Source organism: Panulirus ornatus, chromosome 17, assembly GCF_036320965.1.
Source record: "Panulirus ornatus isolate Po-2019 chromosome 17, ASM3632096v1, whole genome shotgun sequence".
Classification (NCBI taxonomy): Eukaryota; Metazoa; Arthropoda; class Malacostraca; order Decapoda; family Palinuridae; genus Panulirus; species Panulirus ornatus.
The window spans coordinates 16,275,130-16,297,781 of NC_092240.1; the positions used below are offsets into that span (position 1 = coordinate 16,275,130).

The 22,652-nt window shown below is 41.3% G+C and overlaps 2 protein-coding genes across 3 annotated transcripts in view; one reads left to right on the forward strand and one right to left on the reverse strand.

Moving 5' to 3' along the window:
• The window catches only part of LOC139754583 (protein SCO1 homolog, mitochondrial-like), an 89,189-nt gene extending 72,692 nt beyond the window's left edge, over nt 1–16,497 (forward strand). Inside the window, exon 6 of the mRNA XM_071671982.1 lies at nt 14,509–16,497. The gene's annotated coding sequence lies outside the window, so the exon portion shown is untranslated. The remainder of the gene's footprint in view (nt 1–14,508) is intronic.
• The window catches only part of LOC139754582 (regucalcin-like), a 68,625-nt gene that overhangs the window by 25,479 nt on the left and 20,494 nt on the right, over nt 1–22,652 (reverse strand). For both annotated transcript variants that reach the window (XM_071671978.1, XM_071671979.1), the window contains exons 3-4: nt 17,098–17,325; nt 15,467–15,567 (exon numbers count right to left, since the gene is read on the reverse strand). In XM_071671978.1, the coding sequence (XP_071528079.1) occupies nt 15,467–15,567; nt 17,098–17,325 (329 nt within the window). The remainder of the gene's footprint in view (nt 1–15,466; nt 15,568–17,097; nt 17,326–22,652) is intronic.

Here is a 22,652-nt window from a genome sequence, read left to right on the forward strand (position 1 = left end):
ATCTGATGCTCTGTACATGCCTTCACCCTCTCAATCAATACCCTCCCATATAATTTACCAGGAATACTCAACAGACTTATACCTCTATAATTTGAGCACTCACTCTTATCCCCTTTGCCTTTGTACAATGGCACTATGCACGCATTCCGCCAATCCTCAGGCACCTCACCATGAGTCATACATACATTAAATAACCTTACCAACCAGTCAACAATACAGTCACCCCCTTTTTTAATAAATTCCACTGCAATACCATCCAAACCTGCTGCCTTGCCGGCTTTCATCTTCCGCAAAGCTTTTACTACCTCTTCTCTGTTGACCAAATCATTTTCCCTAACCCTCTCACTTTGCACACCACCTCGACCAAAACACCCTATATCTGCCACTCTATCATCAACACATTCAACAAACCTTCAAAATACTCACTCCATCTCCTTCTCACATCACCACTACTTGTTATCACCTCCCCATTTGCGCCCTTCACTGAAGTTCCCATTTGCTCCCTTGTCTTACGCACTCTATTTACCTCCTTCCAGAACATCTTTTTATTCTCCCTAAAATTTACTGATAGTCTCTCACCCCAACTCTCATAATATATATATATATATATTATCCCTGGGGATAGGGGAGAAAGAATACTTCCCACGTATTCCCTGCGTGTCGTAGAAGGCGACTAAAAGGGGAGGGAGCGGGGGGCTGGAAATCCTCCCCTCTCAATATTTTTTTTTTAATTTTCCAAAAGAAGGAACAGAGAAGGGGGCCAGGTGAGGATATTCCCTCAGTGGCCCAGTTCTCTGTTCTTAACGCTACCTCGCTAACGCGGGAAATGGCGAATAGTTTGAAAAAAAAAAAAATTATATATATATATTTTTTTTTTTATACTTTGTCGCTGTCTCCCGCGTTTGCGAGGTAGCGCAAGGAAACAGACGAAAGAAATGGCCCAACCCCCCCCATACACATGTATATACATCGTCCACACACGCAAATATACATACCTACACAGCTTTCCATGGTTTACCCCAGACGCTTCACATGCCTTGATTCAATCCACTGACAGCACGTCAACCCCGGTATACCACATCGCTCCAATTCACTCTATTCCTTGCCCTCCTTTCACCCTCCTGCATGTTCAGGCCCCGATCACACAAAATCTTTTTCACTCCATCTTTCCACCTCCAATTTGGTCTCCCTCTTCTCCTCGCTCCCTCCACCTCCGACACATATATCCTCTTGGTCAATCTTTCCTCACTCATCTCTCCATGTGCCCAAACCACTTCAAAACACCCTCTTCTGCTCTCTCAACCACGCTCTTTTTATTTCCACACATCTCTCTTACCCTTACGTTACTCACTCGATCAAACCACCTCACACCACACATTGTCCTCAGACATCTCATTTCCAGCACATCCATCCTCCTGCGCACAACTCTATCCATAGCCCACGCCTTGCAACCATACAACATTGTTGGAACCACTATTCCTTCAAACATACCCATTTTTGCTTTCCGAGATAATGTTCTCGACTTCCACACATTCTTCAAGGCCCCAGAATTTTCGCCCCCTCCCCCACCCTATGATCCACTTCCGCTTCCATGGTTCCATCCGCTGCCAGATCCACTCCCAGATATCTAAAACACTTCACTTCCTCCAGTTTTTCTCCATTCAAACTCACCTCCCAATTGACTTGACCCTCAACCCTACTGTACCTAATAACCTTGCTCTTATTCACATTTACTCTTAACTTTCTTCTTCCACACACTTTACCAAACTCAGTCACCAGCTTCTGCAGTTTCTCACATGAATCAGCCACCAGCGCTGTATCATCAGCGAACAACAACTGACTCACTTCCCAAGCTCTCTCATCCCCAACAGACTTCATACTTGCCCCTCTTTCCAAAACTCTTGCATTTACCTCCCTAACAACCCCATCCATAAACAAATTAAACAACCATGGAGACATCACACACCCCTGCCGCAAACCTACATTCACTGAGAACCAATCACTTTCCTCTCTTCCTACACGTACACATGCCTTACATCCTCGATAAAAACTTTTCACTGCTTCTAACAACTTTCCTCCCACACCATATATTCTTAATACCTTCCACAGAGCATCTCTATCAACTCTATCATATGCCTTCTCCAGATCCATAAATGCTACATACAAATCCATTTGCTTTTCTAAGTATTTCTCACATACATTCTTCAAAGCAAACACCTGATCCACACATCCTCTACCACTTCTGAAACCACACTGCTCTTCCCCAATCTGATGCTCTGTACATGCCTTCACCCTCTCAATCAATACCCTCCCATATAATTTACCAGGAATACTCAACAAACTTATACCTCTGTAATTTGAGCACTCACTCTTATCCCCTTTGCCTTTGTACAATGGCACTATGCAAGCATTCCGCCAATCCTCAGGCACCTCACCATGAGTCATACATACATTAAATAACCTTACCAACCAGTCAACAATACAGTCACCCCCTTTTTTAATAAATTCCACTGCAATACCATCCAAACCTGCTGCCTTGCCGGCTTTCATCTTCCGCAAAGCTTTTACTACCTCTTCTCTGTTTACCAAATCATTTTCCCTAACCCTCTCACTTTGCACACCACCTCGACCCAAAAAAACCCCCTATATCTGCCACTCGCTGTCATCAGACACATTCAACAAACCTTCAAAATACTCATTCCATCTCCTTCTCAATCACCACTACTTGTTATCACCTCCCCATTACCCCCCTTCCCACTGAAGTTCCCATTTGCTCCCTTGTCTTACGCACCCTATTTACCCCCTTTCCAGAACATCTTTTATTCTCCCTAAAATTTACTGATAGTCTCTCACCCCAAACTCTCATAATATATAATATATATATTTTAAAAAAATTTTCCCTGGGGATAGGGGAAAAGAATACTTCCCACGTATTCCCTGCGTGTCGTAAAAGGGCACTAAAGAGGGAGCGGGGGGCTGGAAATCCTCCCTCTCAATATTTTTTTTTTAATTTTCCAAAAGAAGGAACAGAGAAGGGGGCCAGGTGAGGATATTCCCTCAGTGGCCCAGTTCTCTGTTCTTAACGCTACCTCGCTAACGCGGGAAATGGCGAATAGTTTGAAAAAAAAAAATATATATATATATATATATATATTTTTTTTTTTTATACTTTGTCGCTGTCTCCCGCGTTTGCGAGGTAGCGCAAGGAAACAGACGAAAGAAATGGCCCAACCCCCCCCCCATACACATGTATATACATACGTCCACACACGCAAATATACATACCTACACAGCTTTCCATGGTTTACCCCAGACGCTTCACATGCCTTGATTCAATCCACTGACAGCACGTCAACCCCGGTATACCACATCGCTCCAATTCACTCTATTCCTTGCCCTCCTTTCACCCTCCTGCATGTTCAGGCCCCGATCACACAAAATCTTTTTCACTCCATCTTTCCACCTCCAATTTGGTCTCCCTCTTCTCCTTGCTCCCTCCACCTCTGACACATATATCCTCTTGGTCAATCTTTCCTCACTCATCCTCTCCATGTGCCCAAACCACTTTAAAACACCCTCTTCTGCTCTCTCAACCACGCTCTTTTTATTTCCACACATCTCTCTTACCCTTACGTTACTCACTCGATCAAACCACCTCACACCACACATTGTCCTCAAACATCTCATTTCCAGCACATCCATCCTCCTGCGCACAACTCTATCCATAGCCCACGCCTCGCAACCATACAACATTGTTGGAACCACTATTCCTTCAAACATACCCATTTTTGCTTTCCGAGATAATGTTCTCGACTTCCACACATTCTTCAAGGCCCCCAGAATTTTCGCCCCCTCCCCCACCCTATGATCCACTTCCGCTTCCATGGTTCCATCCGCTGCCAGATCCACTCCCAGATATCTAAAACACTTCACTTCCTCCAGTTTTTCTCCATTCAAACTCACCTCCCAATTGACTTGACCCTCAACCCTACTGTACCTAATAACCTTGCTCTTATTCACATTTACTCTTAACTTTCTTCTTCCACACACTTTACCAAACTCAGTCACCAGCTTCTGCAGTTTCTCACATGAATCAGCCACCAGCGCTGTATCATCAGCGAACAACAACTGACTCACTTCCCAAGCTCTCTCATCCCCAACAGACTTCATACTTGCCCCTCTTTCCAAAACTCTTGCATTTACCTCCCTAACAACCCCATCCATAAACAAATTAAACAACCATGGAGACATCACACACCCCTGCCGCAAACCTACATTCACTGAGAACCAATCACTTTCCTCTCTTCCTACACGTACACATGCCTTACATCCTCGATAAAAACTTTTCACTGCTTCTAACAACTTTCCTCCCACACCATATATTCTTAATACCTTCCACAGAGCATCTCTATCAACTCTATCATATGCCTTCTCCAGATCCATAAATGCTACATACAAATCCATTTGCTTTTCTAAGTATTTCTCACATACATTCTTCAAAGCAAACACCTGATCCACACATCCTCTACCACTTCTGAAACCACACTGCTCTTCCCCAATCTGATGCTCTGTACATGCCTTCACCCTCTCAATCAATACCCTCCCATATAATTTACCAGGAATACTCAACAGACTTATACCTCTATAATTTGAGCACTCACTCTTATCCCCTTTGCCTTTGTACAATGGCACTATGCACGCATTCCGCCAATCCTCAGGCACCTCACCATGAGTCATACATACATTAAATAACCTTACCAACCAGTCAACAATACAGTCACCCCCTTTTTTAATAAATTCCACTGCAATACCATCCAAACCTGCTGCCTTGCCGGCTTTCATCTTCCGCAAAGCTTTTACTACCTCTTCTCTGTTGACCAAATCATTTTCCCTAACCCTCTCACTTTGCACACCACCTCGACCAAAACACCCTATATCTGCCACTCTATCATCAAACACATTCAACAAACCTTCAAAATACTCACTCCATCTCCTTCTCACATCACCACTACTTGTTATCACCTCCCCATTTGCGCCCTTCACTGAAGTTCCCATTTGCTCCCTTGTCTTACGCACTTTATTTACCTCCTTCCAGAACATCTTTTTATTCTCCCTAAAATTTAATGATACTCTCTCACCCCAACTCTCATTTGCCCTTTTTTTCACCTCTTGCACCTTTCTCTTGACCTCCTGTCTCTTTCTTTTATACATCTCCCACTCAATTGCATTTTTTCCCTGCAAAAATCGTCCAAATGCCTCTCTCTTCTCTTTCACTAATACTCTTACTTCTTCATCCCACCACTCACTACCCTTTCTAATCAACCCACCTCCCACTCTTCTCATGCCACAAGCATCTTTTGCGCAATCCATCACTGATTCCCTAAATACATCCCATTCCTCCCCCACTCCCCTTGCTTCCATTGTTCTCACCTTTTTCCATTCTGTACTCAGTCTCTCCTGGTACTTCCTCACACAGGTCTCCTTCTCAAGCTCACTTACTCTCACCACCCTCTTCACCCCAACATTCACTCTTCTTTTCTGAAAACCCATACAAATCTTCACCTTAGCCTCCACAAGATAATGATCAGACATCCCTCCAGTTGCACCTCTCAGCACATTAACATCCAAAAGTCTCTCTTTCGCACGCCTGTCAATTAACACGTAATCCAATAACGCTCTCTGGCCATCTCTCCTACTTACATAAGTATACTTATGTATATCTCGCTTTTTAAACCAGGTATTCCCAATCATCAGTCCTTTTTCAGCACATAAATCTACAAGCTCTTCACCATTTCCATTTACAACACTGAACACCCCATGTATACCAATTATTCCCTCAACTGCCACATTACTCACCTTTGCATTCAAATCGCCCATCACTATAACCCGGTCTCGTGCATCAAAACCACTAACACACTCATTCAGCTGCTCCCAAAACACTTGCCTCTCTTGATCTTTCTTCTCATGCCCAGGTGCATATGCACCAATAATCACCCACCTCTCTCCATCAACTTTCAGTTTTACCCATATTAATCGAGAATTTACTTTCTTACACTCTATCACATACTCCCACAGCTCCTGTATTAACTTTCTAAAATGGGAAACAGAAGAAGGAGTCACGCGGGGAGTGCTCATCCTCCTCGAAGGCTCAGAGTGGGGTGCCTAAATGTGTGTGGATGTAACCAAGATGTGAAAAAAGGAGAGATAGGTAGTATGGTTGAGGAAAGGAACCTGGATGTTTTGGCTCTGAGTGAAACGAAGCTCAAGGATAAAGGGGAAGAGTGGTTTGGGAATGTCTGGGGAGTAAAGTCAGGGGTTAGTGAGAGGACAAGAGCAAGGGCAGGAGTAGCAATACTCCTGAAACAGGATATATATATATATATATATATATATATATATATAACAAGTAGTGGTGATGTGAGAAGGAGATGGAGTGAGTGTTTTGAAGGTTTGTTGAATGTGTTTGATAATAGAGTGGCAGATATAGGGTGTTTTGGTTGAGTTGGTGTGCAAAGTGAGAGGGTTAGGGAAAATGATTTGGTAAACAGAGAAGAGGTAGTAAAACCTTTGCGGAAGATGAAAGCCGGCAAGGCAGCAGGTTTGGATGGTATTGCAGTGGAATTTATTAGAAAAGGGGGTGACTGTATTATTGACTGGTTGGTAAGGTTATTTAATGTATGTATGACTCATGGTGAGGTGCCTGAGGATTGGCGGAATGCGTGCATAGTGCCATTGTACAAAGGCAAAGGGGATAAGAGTGAGTGCTCAAATTACAGAGGTATAAGTTTGTTCAGTATTCCTGGTAAATTATATGGGAGGGTATTGATTGAGAGGGTGAAGGCATGTACAGAGCATCAGATTGGGGAAGAGCAGTGTGGTTTCAGAAGTGGTAGAGGATGTGTGGATCAGGTGTTTGCTTTGAAGAATGTATGTGAGAAATACTTAGAAAAGCAAATGGATTTGTATGTAGCATTTATGGATCTGGAGAAGGCATATGATAGAGTTGATAGAGATGCTCTGTGGAAGGTATTAAGAATATATGGTGTGGGAGGCAAGTTGTTAGAAGCAGTGAAAAGTTTTTATCGAGGATGTAAGCCATGTGTACGTGTAGGAAGAGAGGAAAGTGATTGGTTCTCAGTGAATGGAGGTTTGCGGCAGGGGTGTGTGATGTCTCCATGGTTGTTTAATTTGTTTATGGATGGGGTTGTTAGGGAGGTGAATGCAAGAGTTTTGGAAAGAGGGGCAAGTATGAAGTCTGTTGGGGATGAGAGAGCTTGGGAAGTGAGTCAGTTGTTGTTCGCTGATGATACAGCGCTGGTGGCTGATTCATGTGAGAAACTGCAGAAGCTGGTGACTGAGTTTGGTAAAGTGTATGAAAGAAGAAAGTTAAGAGTGAATGTGAATAAGAGCAAGGTTATTAGGTACAGTAGGGTTGAGGGTCAAGTCAATTGGGAGGTAAGTTTGAATGGAGAAAAACTGGAGGAAGTAAAGTGTTTTAGATATCTGGGAGTGGATCTGGCAGCGGATGGAACCATGGAAGCGGAAGTGGATCATAGGGTGGGGGAGGGGGCGAAAATCCTGGGAGCCTTGAAGAATGTGTGGAAGTCGAGAACATTATCTCAGAAAGCAAAAATGGGTATGTTTGAAGGAATAGTGGTTCCAACAATGTTGTATGGTTGCGAGGCATGGGCTATGGATAGAGTTGTGCGCACGAGGATGGATGTGCTGGGAATGAGATGTTTGAGGACAATGTGTGGTCTGAGGTGGTTTGATCGAGTAAGTAACGTAAGGGTAAGAGAGATGTGTGGAAATAAAAGGAGTGTGGTTGAGAGAGCAGAAGAGGGTGTTTTGAAATGGTTTGGGCACATGGAGAGAATGAGTGAGGAAAGATTGACCAAGAGTATATATGTGTCGGAGGTGGAGGGAACGAGGAGAAGTGGGAGACCAAATTGGAGGTGGAAAGATGGAGTGAAAAAGATTTTGTGTGATCGGGGCCTGAACATGCAGGAGGGTGAAAGGAGGGCAAGGAATAGAGTGAATTGGAACGATGTGGTATACCAGGGTTGACGTGCTGTCAGTGGATTGAATCAGGGCATGTGAAGCGTCTGGGGTAAACCATGGAAAGCTGTGTAGGTATGTATATTTGCGTGTGTGGACGTATGTATATACATGTGTATGGGGGTGGGTGGGGCCATTTCTTTCGTCTGTTTCCTTGCGCTACCTCGCAAACGCGGGAGACAGCGACAAAGGAAAAAAAAAATATATATATATATATATATATATATATATATATATATATATATATATATATATATATATATAAGATTATTAGTGAAAGAGAAGAGAATGGCATTTGGATGATTTTTGCAGGGAAAAATGCAAATGAGTGGGAGATGTATAAAATAAGAGACAGGAGGTCAAGAGAAAGGTGCAAGAGGTGAAAAAGAGGGCAAATGAGAGTTGGGGTGAGAGAGTATCATTAAATTTTAGGGAGAATAAAAAGATGTTCTGAAAGGAGGTAAATAAAGTGCGTAAGAAAAGGGAGCAAATGAGAACTTCAGTGAAGGGGGCTAATGGGGAAGTGATAACAAGTAGTGGTGATGTGAGAAGGAGATGGAGTGAGTATTTTGAAGGTTTGTTGAATGTGTTTGATGATAGAGTGGCAGCTATAGGGTGTTTTGGTCGAGGTGGTGTGCAAAGTGAGAGGGTTAGGGAAAAGGATTTGGTAACAGAGAAGAGGTAGCAAAAGCTTTGCGGAAGATGAAAGCCAGCAAGGCAGCAGGTTTGGATGGTATTGCAGTGGAATTTATTAATGAGGGGGTGACTGTATTGTTGACTGGTTGGTAAGGTTATTTAATGTATGTATGATTCAGGGTGAGGTGCCTGAGGATTGGCGGAATGCTTGCATAGTGCCATTGTACAAAGGCAAAGGGGATAAGAGTGAGTGCTCAAATTACAGAGTTATAGGTTTGTTGAGTATTCCTGGTAAATTATATGGGAGGGTAATGATTGAGAGGGTGAAGGCATGTACAGAGCATCAGATTGGGGAAGAGCAGTGTGGTTTCAGAAGTGGTAGAGGATGTGTGGATCAGGTGTTTGCTTTGAAGAATGTATGTGAGAAATACTTAGAAAAGCAGATGGATTTGTATGTAGCATTTATGGATCTGGAGAAGGCATATGATAGAGTTGATAGAGATGCTCTGTGGAAGGTATTAAGAATATATGGTGTGGGAGGCAAGTTGTTAGAAGCAGTGAAAAGTTTTTATCGAGGATGCAAGGCATGTGTACGTGTAGGAAGAGAGGAAAGTGATTGGTTCTCAGTGAATGTAGGTTTGTGGCAGGGGTGTGTGATGTCTCCATGGTTGTTTAATTTGTTTATGGATGGGGTTGTTAGGGAGGTGAATGCAAGAGTTTTGGAAAGAGGGGCAAGTATGAAGTCTGTTGTGGATGAGAGAGCTTGGGAAGTGAGTCAGTTGTTGTTCGCTGATGATACAGCGCTGGTGGCTGATTCATGTGAGAAACTGCAGAAGCTGGTGACTGAGTTTGGTAAAGTGTGTGAAAGAAGAGAGTTAAGAGTAAATGTGAATAAGAGCAAGGTAATTAGGTACAGTAGGGTTGAGGGTCAAGTCAGTTGGGAGGTAAGTTTGAATGGAGAAAAACTGGAGGAAGTAAAGTGTTTTAGATATCTGGGAGTGGATCTGGCAGCGGATGGAACCATGGAAGCGGAAGTGGATCATAGGGTGGGGGAGGGGGCGAAAATCCTGGGAGCCTTGAAGAATGTGTGGAAGTCGAGAACATATCTCGGAAAGCAAAAATGGGTATGTTTGAAGGAATAGTGGTTCCAACAATATTGTATGGTTGCGAGGCGTGGGCTATGGATAGAGTTGTGCGCAGGAGAATGGATGTGCTGGAAATGAGATGTTTGAGGACAGTGTGTGGTGTGAGGTGGTTTGATCGAGTAAGTAACGTAAGGGTAAGAGAGATGTGTGGAAATAAAAAGAGCATGGTTGAGAGAGCAGAAGAGGGTGTTTTGAAATGGTTTGGGCACATGGAGAGAATGAGTGAGGAAAGATTGACCAAGAGGATATATGTGTCGAAGGTGGAGGGAACGAGGAGAAGTGGGAGACCAAATTGGAGGTGGAAAGATGGAGTGAAAAAGATTTTGTGTGATCGGGGCCTGAACATGCAGGAGGGTGAAAGGCGTGCAAGGAATAGAGTGAATTGGATCGATTTGGTATACCGAGGTTGACGTGCTGTCAGTGGATTTGAATCAGGGCATGTGAAGCGTCGGGTAAACCATGGAAAGTTTGTGGGGCCTGGATGTGGAAAGGGAGCTGTGGTTTCGGGCATTATTGCATGACAGCTAGAGACTGAGTGTGAACGAATGGGGCCTTTGTTGTCCTTTCCTAGTGCTACCTCGCACACATGAGGGGGGAGGGGGATGGTATTCCATGTGTGGCGAGGTGGCGATGGGATTGAATAAAGGCAGACAGTGTGAATTGTGTGCATGGGTATTATATGTATGTGTCTGTGTGTGTATATATATGTGTACATTGAGATGTATAGGTATGTATATTTGCGTGTGTGGACGTGTATGTATATACATTGTGTATGTGGGTGGGTTGGGCCATTTCTTTCGTCTGTTTCCTTGCGCTACCTCGCAAACGCGGGAGACAGCGACAAAGCAAAATAAATAAATAAATAAATATATATATATATATATATATATATATATATATATATATATATATATATATATATATATATATATATATATATATGTACGCGTGTATATATGTATATGTTGAAATGTATAGGTATGTATATGTGCATGTGTGGGTGTTCATGTACGTATACATGTGTGTATGTGGATGGGTTGGGTCATTCTTTCGTCTGTTTCCTTGCGCTACCTCGCTGATGTGGGAGACAGCGACAAAGTATAATAAAATAGAATAAATATCTATATTTATCATACCTCGTCGCTGTCTCCCACGTTAGCGAGGTAGCACAAGGAAACAGATAAAAGAATGGCCCAACCCATCCACATACACACATGTATACGTACATGAACACCCACACATGCACATATACATACCTATACATTTCAACATATACATATATACACGCGTACATATTCACTCTTGCTGCCTTCATCCATCCCGTCACCACCCCTGCCACACATGAAATGGCATCCCCCTCCCTCCGCACGCACTCAAGGTAGTGCTAGGAAAAGACAACAAAGGCCACATTCGTTCACGCTCAGTCTCTAGCTGTCATGTATAATGCACCGAAACCACACCAGGCCCCACAAAACTTTCCATAGTTTATCCCAGATGCTTCACATGCCCTGGTTCAATCTATTGACAGCACATCTACCCCAGTATACCCAATTGTTCGAATTCACTCCATCCGTGAATGCCTTTCACCCTGCATGTTCAGGCCCCGATCGCTCAAAATCTTTTTCACTCCATCCTTCCACCTCCAATTTGGTCTCCCACTTTTCCTCGTTCCTGCCACCTTTGACACATATGTCCTCTTTGTCAATCTTTCCTCACTCATTCTCTCTATGTGACCAAACCATTTCAATACACCCTCTTCTGCTCTCTCAACCACACTCTTATTATTACCACACATCTCTCTTACCCTTTCAGTACTTACTCAATCAAACCACCTCACACCACATATTTACCTCAGACATTTCATTTCCAACGTGTCCATCCTCCTCCCCACAATTCTGTTTATAGCCCATGCCTCGCAACCATATAACATTGTTGGAACCACTATTCCTTCAAACATACCCATTTTTGCTCTCTCAGATAAAGTTCTCTCCTTCCACACATTCTTCAACGCTCTCAGAACCTTCGACCCCTCCCCCACGCTGTGACTCACTTTTGCTTTCATGGTTCCATCTGCTGCTAAATCCACTCCCAGATGTCTAAAACACTTCACTTCCTCCAGTTATATAGTGATGGGTGATTTGAATGCAAAGGTGAGTAATGTGGCAGTTGAGGGAATCATTGGTGTACATGGGGCGTTCAGTGTTGTAAATGGAAATGGGGAAGAGCTTGTAGATTTATGTGCTGAAAAATGGCTGGTGATTGGGAATACCCAGTTTAAAAAGAGAGATATACATGAGTATACGTATATAAGTAGGAGAGATGGCCAGAGAGCATTATTGGATTACATGTTAATTGATAGGCGCGTGAGAGAGAGACTTTTGATGTTAATGTGCTGAGAGGTGCAACTGGAGGGATGTCTCATCATTATCTTGTGGAGGTGAAGGTGAAGATTTGCAGAGGTTTACAGAAAAGAAGAGAGAATTTTGGGGTGAATATAGTGATGAGAGTAAGTGAGCTTGGAAAGGAGATTTGTGTGAGGAGGTACATGGAGAGACTGAGTGCAGAATGGGTAAAGGTGAGAGCAAAGGACGTAAGGGGAGTGGGGGAGGAATGGGATGTATTTAGGGAAGCAGTGATAGCTTGTGCAAAATAAGCTTGTGGCATGAGAAGCGTGGGGGGTGGGAAGCTTAGAAGGGATAGTGAACTGTGGGATGAAGAAGTCAGATTATTAGTGAAAGAGAAGAGAGAGGCATTTGGATGAGTTTTGCGGGGAAATAGTGTAAACAACTGGGAGATGTATAAAAGGAGGAGGCAGGAGATCAAGAGAAAGGTGCAAGAGGTGAAAAAGAGGGCAAATGAGAGTTGGGGTGAGTGAGTATCATTAAATTTTAGGGAGAATAAAAAGATGTTTTGGAAGGAGGCAAATAAAGTGTGTAAGACAAGAGAACAAATGAGATCATCAGTGAAGGGTGCTAATGTAGAGGTAATAGCAAGTAGTGGTGATGTGAGAAGGAGATGGAGTGAGTATTTTGAAGGTTTGTTGAATGTGTTAGATGATAGAGTGGCAGATATAGGGTGTTTTGGTCGAGGTGGTGTGTGAAGTGAGAGGGTCAGGGAGAATGGTTTGGTAAACAGAGAAGAGGTAGTGAAAGCTTTGAGGAAGATGAAAGCCGGCAAGGCGGTGGGTTTGGATGGTATTTCAGAGGAATTTATTAAAAAAAGGGGGTGACTGTGTTGTTGACTGGTTGGTGAGGATATTCAATGTATGTATGGCTCATGGTGAAGTGCCTGAGGATTGGCAGAATGCATGCATAATGCCATTGTACAAAGGCAAAGGGGATAAAGGTGAGTACTCAAATTACAGAGGTATAAGTTTGTTGAGTATTCCTGGGAAATTATATGGGAGGGTATTGATTGAGAGGGTGAAGGCATGCACAGAGCATCAGATTGGGGAAGAGCAGTGTGGTTTTCAGAAGTGATAGAGGATGTGTGGATCAAGGGAGGGTTTGTGGTTTCAGAAGTGATAGAGGATGTGTGGATGGGGGGGGGGGTTTGGAAGTGGTAGAGGATGTGTGGATCAGGGGGGGTTTGTGGTTTCAGAAGTGGTAGAGGATGTGTGGATTAGGGGGGGTTGCTATTTCATGTGTATATATATGTATGCATATGTTGAAATGTATAGGTATGTTTATGTGCATGTGTGGGTGTTTATGTATATACATGTGTATGTGGTTGGGTTAGGCCATTCTTTCATCAGTTTCCTTGCATTACCTTGCTATTTCATGTGTGGCAGGGTGGTGACAGGAATGGATGAAGGCAGCAAGTATGAATATGTACATATGTATATATATATATGTATGTATATGTTGAAATGTATGGGTGTGTATATGTGTGTGTGTGTGTGTGGGCATTTATATATATACTCGTGTATGTGGGTGGGATGGGCTATTCTTTCGTCTGTTTCCTTGCACTACCTCGCTAATGCAGGAGATGGTGATTAAGTATAACATATTTTGTATGTGGCAAGGTGGCGATGAGAATGGATGAAGGCCGCAAGTATGGATATTTACATGTGTATATATGTATATGTCTGTGTATGTACATGTTGAAATGTATATGTGCGTGTGTTCACGTTTATGTATATACATTGTATGAGGGTGGGTTGGGCCATTCCTCATCTGTTTACTTGCGCTACCTTGTTAACACGGGAGATGGTGGTTAAGTATAATAATAATATAATATATATATATATATATATATATATATATATATATATATATATATATATATATATATATATATATATATTATTATTATTATTATTGTTGTTATACTTGATTGCCATTTCCCGCATCAGTGAGACAGCGCCAGGAAAAAAAATGAAGAATGGGGGATAGCAATGCTGTTTTCCTGTGGGATGGGGTGGCACTAGGAATGGATGGGGGCAAGCAAGTATGAATATGTACATGTGCATGTATGTAATGTCTGTGTATGTTTATGTTGATATGTATATGTATGCATATGTGCGTATGTGGGCACATATACATATGTGTATGTGAGTGGATGAGCTATTCTTCATCTATTTCCTGGCGTTACCTCACTGATGTGGGAAACAGCAATTATGTATCATAAATATAGATATTATATCTTTCCTTTTTTTCTTGCATTGAAGGCTCCAGTCACAGACAAAAGTCCACATCAAGCTGTGCCTCGATTGAAATGTATAGAGAGGTTAAAGAAAGGGAGAAAGAAGAGAAAAGCAAAAGTATTCAAGAATTCTAGAGGATGTGAAAAACCTGTCTTTTTAAATGTGCCAGGTCATAGTTGTTAGGAAAGACATGAGAAGGTAGAGAGTTCCAAAGCTTCAAAGTGTAGGGAGACAAACAATTACCACAATAGCCCACCCTCGAGTTGCCAACGGCCACACAGTAATCATGTGATGCAACAGCTTACTGAGTATTGCCTGGTCTAGCTAGTGTTGGGGGCACACAAGAAGCAAGGTCTCAGGAATGGGGACACACAAGAAGGAACAAAAATCAAAGTAATACCTACAGTAGAATGAAAGTGGAACCAACATTGCTGCGTAGGGCAAAGTTTTGAAGTTAGCCAAGAAGAGTTTATAAGCTGGACAACTTGTAAACCTAATACTGATCCTGATTCTCTCCAAACCATCCAACTGCTCCTCTCATAGTGCCCTATATAATTTCTGTTTTCTATATCCAAATATCTGAATAAATGATCCACAACTGAATCGAGCAAAATATCCCACTTTCACCAGCACAACATGGCTTTAAACTCAACCAGACTATTACCACACAATACACACACACCTCACACTATAGATCTTGGATGGCTTCATCCAACCACAACCCACCTCCTGCATAGTGCATCCAGAGTTGCATGACTTAATTTTCAAGGTATGTATGATTAAATCATTTGTTTCATTACTTCATCCAGATAGCTTTTTCTTTCAATTTTAAACAAGTTCACTCCAGTCATACCATGCATCAACTCACTATATTTACAAATGTTCTATTTGAGGTCTATGTTAATGCTGTACCAGAAATTTTTTTAAACTATTATATCTTTGAGAATCATATTCTTAAAAGAAAATTCTGGCTTACACTTACCTTGTTAACCCTGTCAGTAAGTGTAAGATCAACATCCAAACAGTACAAAGAGCCCATATGCTTGACTGGCTCGCCAGATAATTTTTCACAGGCATATGTACCTTGTGTGAGAATATTAAAGGTTTTGGTATTTTGAAAGTAGATGATAATATTGTTAAATATAGAAATATGTTGTTAGTTTTTTGGACATATAATCACCAGCGTAATGAATTTAGAAGAAAGTAAATCAAATGGATAAAAATTCATTTTGATATAAGGATAACTCATCCTAAAGAAGTCATAAATTAAATATGGAATGATAATGTTTAGATTACTATGCCACAAATTTGTTGTTACAGGTTGTACCTCTCTAATCCGGCACTCTGTAGTCCAAAAATTCCCATGATCCGGCACATTTTGAATCTGCCACCATTAGTTTGTGGATTTGCCACTAGGGCGGCATTGTTAGCAGTGCTAAGGTGCCAAAATCTGTTTACACTACAGCTAATTAAGAGCCCTGTTAATTTCTTATAGCCCCAAAACAAGTGTATAATGCTGACGAATCTGCCCTGTATTGGCATCATATGCCACAAAAAATCCTTGCCCAAGATATTGAGGAGTCTCCATCTGGGGATAAGAATTCCAAAGATAGAGTATTTATTCTTGATTGAAGCAATGCTGCAGGAAGGCATAAAGCCAAGCTGATAGTAATTGGTAGGAGTGTTCACCCAAGGGTCTTTAAAGGGGTCAATTTCTGTTTTTTAATATTTTCTGTAGTCTGGTAATGGCCAGGTCCAAAGTTTGCCTAATTAAGAAGGTACAACCTGTATATAGAGGCCCAAGAAATCATCCTTAGTATACTGCACTGTGATTTCACTGGCTTTTCTCCAAAGTATACAAAGAGGCAAAACACTTGTGTACAGAATATGATAAATGTAAGTTTAATGTAATTTTTTTTTATTCATGAACATTGAAACTGATGACACTCAGTAATGAAATAGTTCTTAGACTGCAATGAACACCATCTAAATTGATTAAAGTATACAAGAAAACCTATTTTTATGTCAACCTTCTGTGGAAATATTATAAGAAGAAACTTCGATGACATCACCTAAAGAAGCATCCCTTTTTAAAGGAAATACTAGTATGACCAAAATCTGTAGTAGATAATGCAGGCTACTCACTCATGCTTGAGAAATCATTATGAATGCATTTGGGTGCTGTATCTTGACTAAAACGAGCTTTGAAATAGTGCCATGAATTTATAATGGATTTTGTGATTATAGTTATTACAATTGATTTTTTTTTTCAAGGGCATCATATGATTAATCTGTTGGTATACATTTTATGGTAGACCAATTAACCAGTTAATATTTGAATATGAAAGACCACCAAGTTTTCAGGAAAAAGTCATTTGGGAATAAGCTACTGGTTACCTTACTTTTCACAAATAATGTATTTTTCTGCAGTACGTACTGAGTAACATAATGAGCTAAGTAGCCATGACCTTAAACACTATTTCCAGAATCACTTAAACACAAATTAATTGAAGTTGACAATTTGATATACTAATTCTCTGGGTTGTAAATCTGGTTCTAAATAATTTATATGGACTACAAATAAAGGAACAGATAAGCAAATATTCACCTTACCTGCCCACAGTCGACCTTGTGGATCACACTTGCCATCATTAAAACGATTGTTAGGCAAGTGGGCATCAACAGTGTGGAGAACAGTCTTCACCTTGACTGTGTGGTTGTCAGGGTCACTGGGAGACCAATGGATCACAGCAAGAGATCGACCAACTGTCACAATGAATAAGTCAGTAGCTCCCTCGATGGGAATGATAATGGACACATTGTCTCCTGAGCCAGCATCCTCTGTAATCACAGTCATATTTGAGGACCTTTGTTCCTAGGTGCCAGAAGCACTCCAGTCCCTCTCCATTCAGACTGTAAGCTCAAACTTTCATGCCTTATCCATGTCTACTCTCAACTTTCTTCTTATAAAACATGCTTCCTAACTCTGACTCAAGGTCCTGGAGTTTCTTTCTGCAATCTGCCACTAGGTAGTAGTTGGTAAGCATCCACCACCAGGAGGTATATTACCAGTACCACCCACCTGAGTCCTGAGAGGGTTAGTGATGGCTGCATAGTAAGCCAGCACTTCAATGGTTGTCAAGAAGCACTCTTCTGACCCAGGTAGGTGTCTTTTCTTTCTGCCTCTCTCACATGTGGACTGCTGGCATTCTGTCCACAAACATGCAATCTCTCCTTGTCACACATAACACCTAACATTTTCCTGCAGTGAGCACCATTCACTATCCCTGCCTTTTGGCAAAATGGTAGGAGCAATAGATAGAAGATGTAGGTAGGAACACTGGGCATGAGCATTAAGTAGAAATATTATACAGAAGTAGTAGGTAGGAACATTAAGTGAGAATGTTAGGTACAAATAGTGGCTTAGAACACAAGATAGGAACATTAGGCAGGAGCCTCAGGAAACACTGCACCAGAGTTGCCCTGTTTTAGTGGCCTGTTTAGGATGAGGCACTGAAAGCTAAGAAGTGGCACTAGAGTTTGCCTGTTATAGAGACTTTGTCATGGCCTCCCCCAAGGGAGAATTCCCACAGGGAATGGCAATTATAGATATAAACCATTTGGAACTACATTAGAGTAGAATTCAAATTATTCTTGTAAAATAAATACTGTAGTTGATTTTTCCTTTTATTTCTAAACACAATATGCCCCAAATGTTAAAGCTAGTGCAGAAAGATTTTGGAATGGTGTGAGAAAGATGCAATGGGATGCAAGTCTTAAACACCAGAAATAGCATACATCTCTATTTAGAACTATGAAGTAATTTTCCTGAGTAATATGCAAAGCTTCAAAATAAACTGAGTACCAAACATTGAACACACAGACCTCAGGATCCTTATGTGATTCTTATTGCATTTACGGAATAACTGTAATGTACCTAATCTTGTAAATATTTGAAGCCACAGCCTTCTGATTTCTAAAAGTAAATGTGCTGGGAGCTACAAGAATGACAATTTCTCCAACATATTAAGAATGTCGTGTCAAGAACTTTATCATAACAGTCTGAATTAGGCGATACATTTTTATAATAGTGCATAAGTAGGGGATAGAGAATTCTACCTCCGTATTCCCCACATGTCAAAGAAGGCGACTAAAGAGGGATGAAAACCTACCCCTTCTTGTATTTCAGTTTCTAAAAAAGGAAACAGAAGGAGTCAAGTGGGGAGTGCTCATCCTCCTTGAAGGCTCGGATTGGGGGTGTATGTTTGAGGAAAGAAACCTGGATGTTCTGGTTTAAGGGTAAAGAGGAAGAGTGTTTGAAAACATTTTAGGAGTAAAGTCAGGGGTTGGTGAGAGGCCAAGAGCTAAGGAAGAGTAGAACTACTCGTGAAGCGAGAGTTGTTGGAGGTAGTGATAAGAGTGTAAGAATGTAAATTCTAGATTGATGAGAGTAAAACTGAAATTGGATGGTTAAGAGATGGGTGAGTATTGGTGCATATGCACTGGTCATGGGAAGAAAGATCATGGGAGGCAAGTGTTTTGGGAGCAGCTGAAGGAGTGTGTCGGTAGTTTTGATGCACGAGACTGGGTACTAGTGATGGGTTATTTGGATGCAGTTGAGGGTATAATTGTTATGTATGGAGTATTCAGTGTTGCGAATGGAAATGTTGAAGAACTTGTGGATTTGTGTGCTGAAAAAACTTTGGTGATTGGGAATACCAGGTTGAAAAAGAGATATATACACAAGTAAACATATATGAGTTGGACAGATGGTCAAAGGGCTTTATTAGATTATGTATTGATTGATAGGCATGTAAAAGAGAGACTTGGATGTAAATGAGCTGAGAGGGGCAGCTGGTGGGATTTCTAATCACTTTCTTGCAGAGATGAAGGTGAGGATTTGCAAAGGTTTTCAAAGAAGAGAGAATGTAGGGAAGTAGAGTGGTGAGAGTAAGTGAGCTTTGAAAGGAGACTTGTGTGGAGAAATACCATGAAAGATTGAGTGTAGAATAGCAAATGAAGTGAAGGGAGTGGGTGAAGAATGGGATGTATTTAAGGAATCAGTAATGGCATGTGCAAGAGATGCATGTGGCATGAGAAAGGTGGGAGGTGGGCAGATTATAAAGGGTAGTGAGTGGTGGGATGAAGAAGTAAAGTTGTTAGTGATAGAGAAAGGAGAGGCATTTAAATGGTACTTAATAGGAAGGAGTGCAAATGACTGGGAGATGTATAAGAGAAAGTGGCAAGAGGTCAAGAGGAAGGTGCAAGGGATGAGAAAGACAGCAAATGAGAATTGGGGTGAGAGAGAATCATTAAACTTTGCCATTGTTCAAAGGCAAAGGGGATAAAGGTGAGTGTTTAATCTACAGAGGCATGAGTTTGCTGAATATATCTGGAAAATTATATGGGAGGGTATTGATTGAGAAGGTGAAGGCATGTACAGAGCAGCAGATTGGGAAGGAGCAGTGTGGTTTCAGAAGTGGTAGAGGATGTGTGGATCAGGTATTTACTTTGAAGAATGTATATGAGAAATACTTAGAAAAACAGATGGCATTTATGGATCTGGAGAAGGCATATGACAGGGTTGATAGAGATGCTTTGTGGAAGGTCTTAAGAATATATAATGTGGAAGGTAAGCTGCTACAAGCAGTGAGAAGTTGTTATCAAGGGTGTAAGGCCTGTGTATTAGTAGGAAGAGAGGAGAGTGACTGGTTCCCAGTGAAGGTTAGTGTGCAGCAGGGGTGTGTGATGTCACCATGGTTGTTCAGTTTGTTAATGGGTGGGGTAATTTGGGAGGTAAATGCAAGAGTTTTGGAGAGAGGAAAGAGTATGCAGTCTGTTGGGGATGAGAGGGCCTGGGAAGTGTCAATAGTTGTTTGCTGATGATACAACACTGGTGGGTGATTCGAGTGAGAAACTGCAGAAGTTTGTGAGCTTGTTTGGAAAACAGAGTGAAAGGAGAAAGTTGAGAGTAAATGTATATAAGAGCAAGGTTATTAGGTTCAGCAAGGTGGAGGAACAATTTAGTTGGGATGTAAATTTAAATGGAAAATTATTAGAGGAAGTGAAGTGTTTTAGATATCTGGGAGTGGACTTGGCAGTGAATGAATCCATGGAAGTGGAAGTGAGTCATAGGGTAGGGGTGATAGCGAAGGTTCTGGGAGTGATGAAGAATGTGTGGAAAGAGAGACATTATCTCAGAGAGCAAAAATGATGGCTGTGAGGCATGGGCTATTGATAGGGTTGTGCAGAGGAGGGTGGATGTGTTGGAATTGAAATGTTTGAGGACAATACAATATATGGTGTGAGGTGGTTTGATGGAGTAAGTAATGAAATGGTAAGAGAGATGTGTGGTGATAAAAAGAGTGTGGTTGAAAGAGCAGAAGAGGGTGTCTTGAAATTGTTTAGACATATGGAATGAATGAATGAGGAAAGTTTGACAAAGAGGATATATGTGTCATAGGTGGAGGGAACAAGGAGAAGCAGGTGACCAAACTGGAGGTGGAAGGATACAGTGAAAAAGATTTTGAGCAATTGGGGCCTGAATATGTAGGAGTGTGAAAGCTGTGAATGGAATAGAGTGAATTGGAACAATGTAGTATACTGGGGTTGATATGCTGTCAATGGACTGAACCAGGGCACATGAAATGTCCTGGATAAACCATGGAAAGGTCTGTAGGGCCTGGATGTGGATAGGGAGCTGTGGTTTAGGTGCATTACACATGACATCTAGAGAATGAGAGTGAACAGATGTGGCCTTTTTTTTTTTTTTTTCTGGCATGACCTCACTGATGTAGGAGGTGATGCTGTTTCCTGTGGGGCGGGATGGCATCGGGAATGGATAAAGGTGAGCAAGTATGAATATGTGCATGTGTATACAGATGCTTCCCAACTTATGACCTATGTGACTTACAACCATCCTTATCTATGACCAGAAAAAACTATGAATTAAAAATATAAGAAAATATAAAATTTACTCATGGTCATACGTTTGCTAGTGCTAACAGCTGCATGTGTACAATAGTGACTGTCGGACTATCCTGGCATTTTGTACATCACAGCCTCTCTCTCAGTTCTTGCTCTCAATTACCATTCAGAAATCACACATTATTCAAGTGATTCTAACATATTTTTGCTGGATTAAACCATTTTTGTATTAAACCTCAAAGATGATGATGAGGAAAAGGAAAACCCCATCACATGTTGATAGATCTGCAAGAAGCCGAGGTAGATGCTCAATTTGGAATTGAAAATGAAGGTAATCATCCAATATAAAGAAGGAAAAAAGTTAATGTGATTGCATGTGATCTACAGTTGTCCTATACAACAGTCTTCACAATTTAAAAGGACAAAGAAGAAAATATGTGAACCAGTGAAAGGTTTGGCAACTTTGAAGTCTATGATGATAACAAAACAATGACAAGGGCCCATCCACAAAATGGAAAAGTTGTGGAAGGATGATCAGATTAAAAAACATGTACTAATGTACAAATCAGGCGAAGGCTGAAAGTCCTTTTAAGACTCTGAAGGAGCAAGCAGGAGAGATTACATCAAGAACTTTACAGCAAGTCATGATTGGTTCAATAACTTTAAAAGATTTAGCTTGCACAACATTCAAGTCACCAGGTGAAGCAGCAAGTGCTGATGAAGGAGCTGCCAAAAAGTTCATTGAAAGTTTGGATGACTCAGTCCATGAACTAAAGAATCTTATATAAAAGGTAAGAAAGTACAGAATCATATAATAAAGCTGTTTAATAAGAAATGAGAGAATCATGATAGAAATTGAGTAGGATAAAAGAATGCTGTACAGATATACAAAATTTACATGCCATGCTGGCATATGTCCAGCTTATGTCCATTTCAAGATACAGCCTGTCTGTCAGAAATGAACTCAGACATATGTTGGGAGCAATTGTATATGTATGTATATGCATATATATACATATGTAAGTGTATTTGCGTGAATGTATACATATGTGTATATGAGTGGATGGGTCTTAATTTGTCTGTTTCCTGGCGCCACCTCGCTAATGCTGGAAACAGCGATCAATTATGATAAATCAAGTGAGGACATTCCCTCCAAGGCTCATTCCTCTGTCCTTAATGCTACCTCACTAATGTGGGAAATGGCAACTATGTATGAAAAAAAAAAAAAAAAAAAAAAAAAA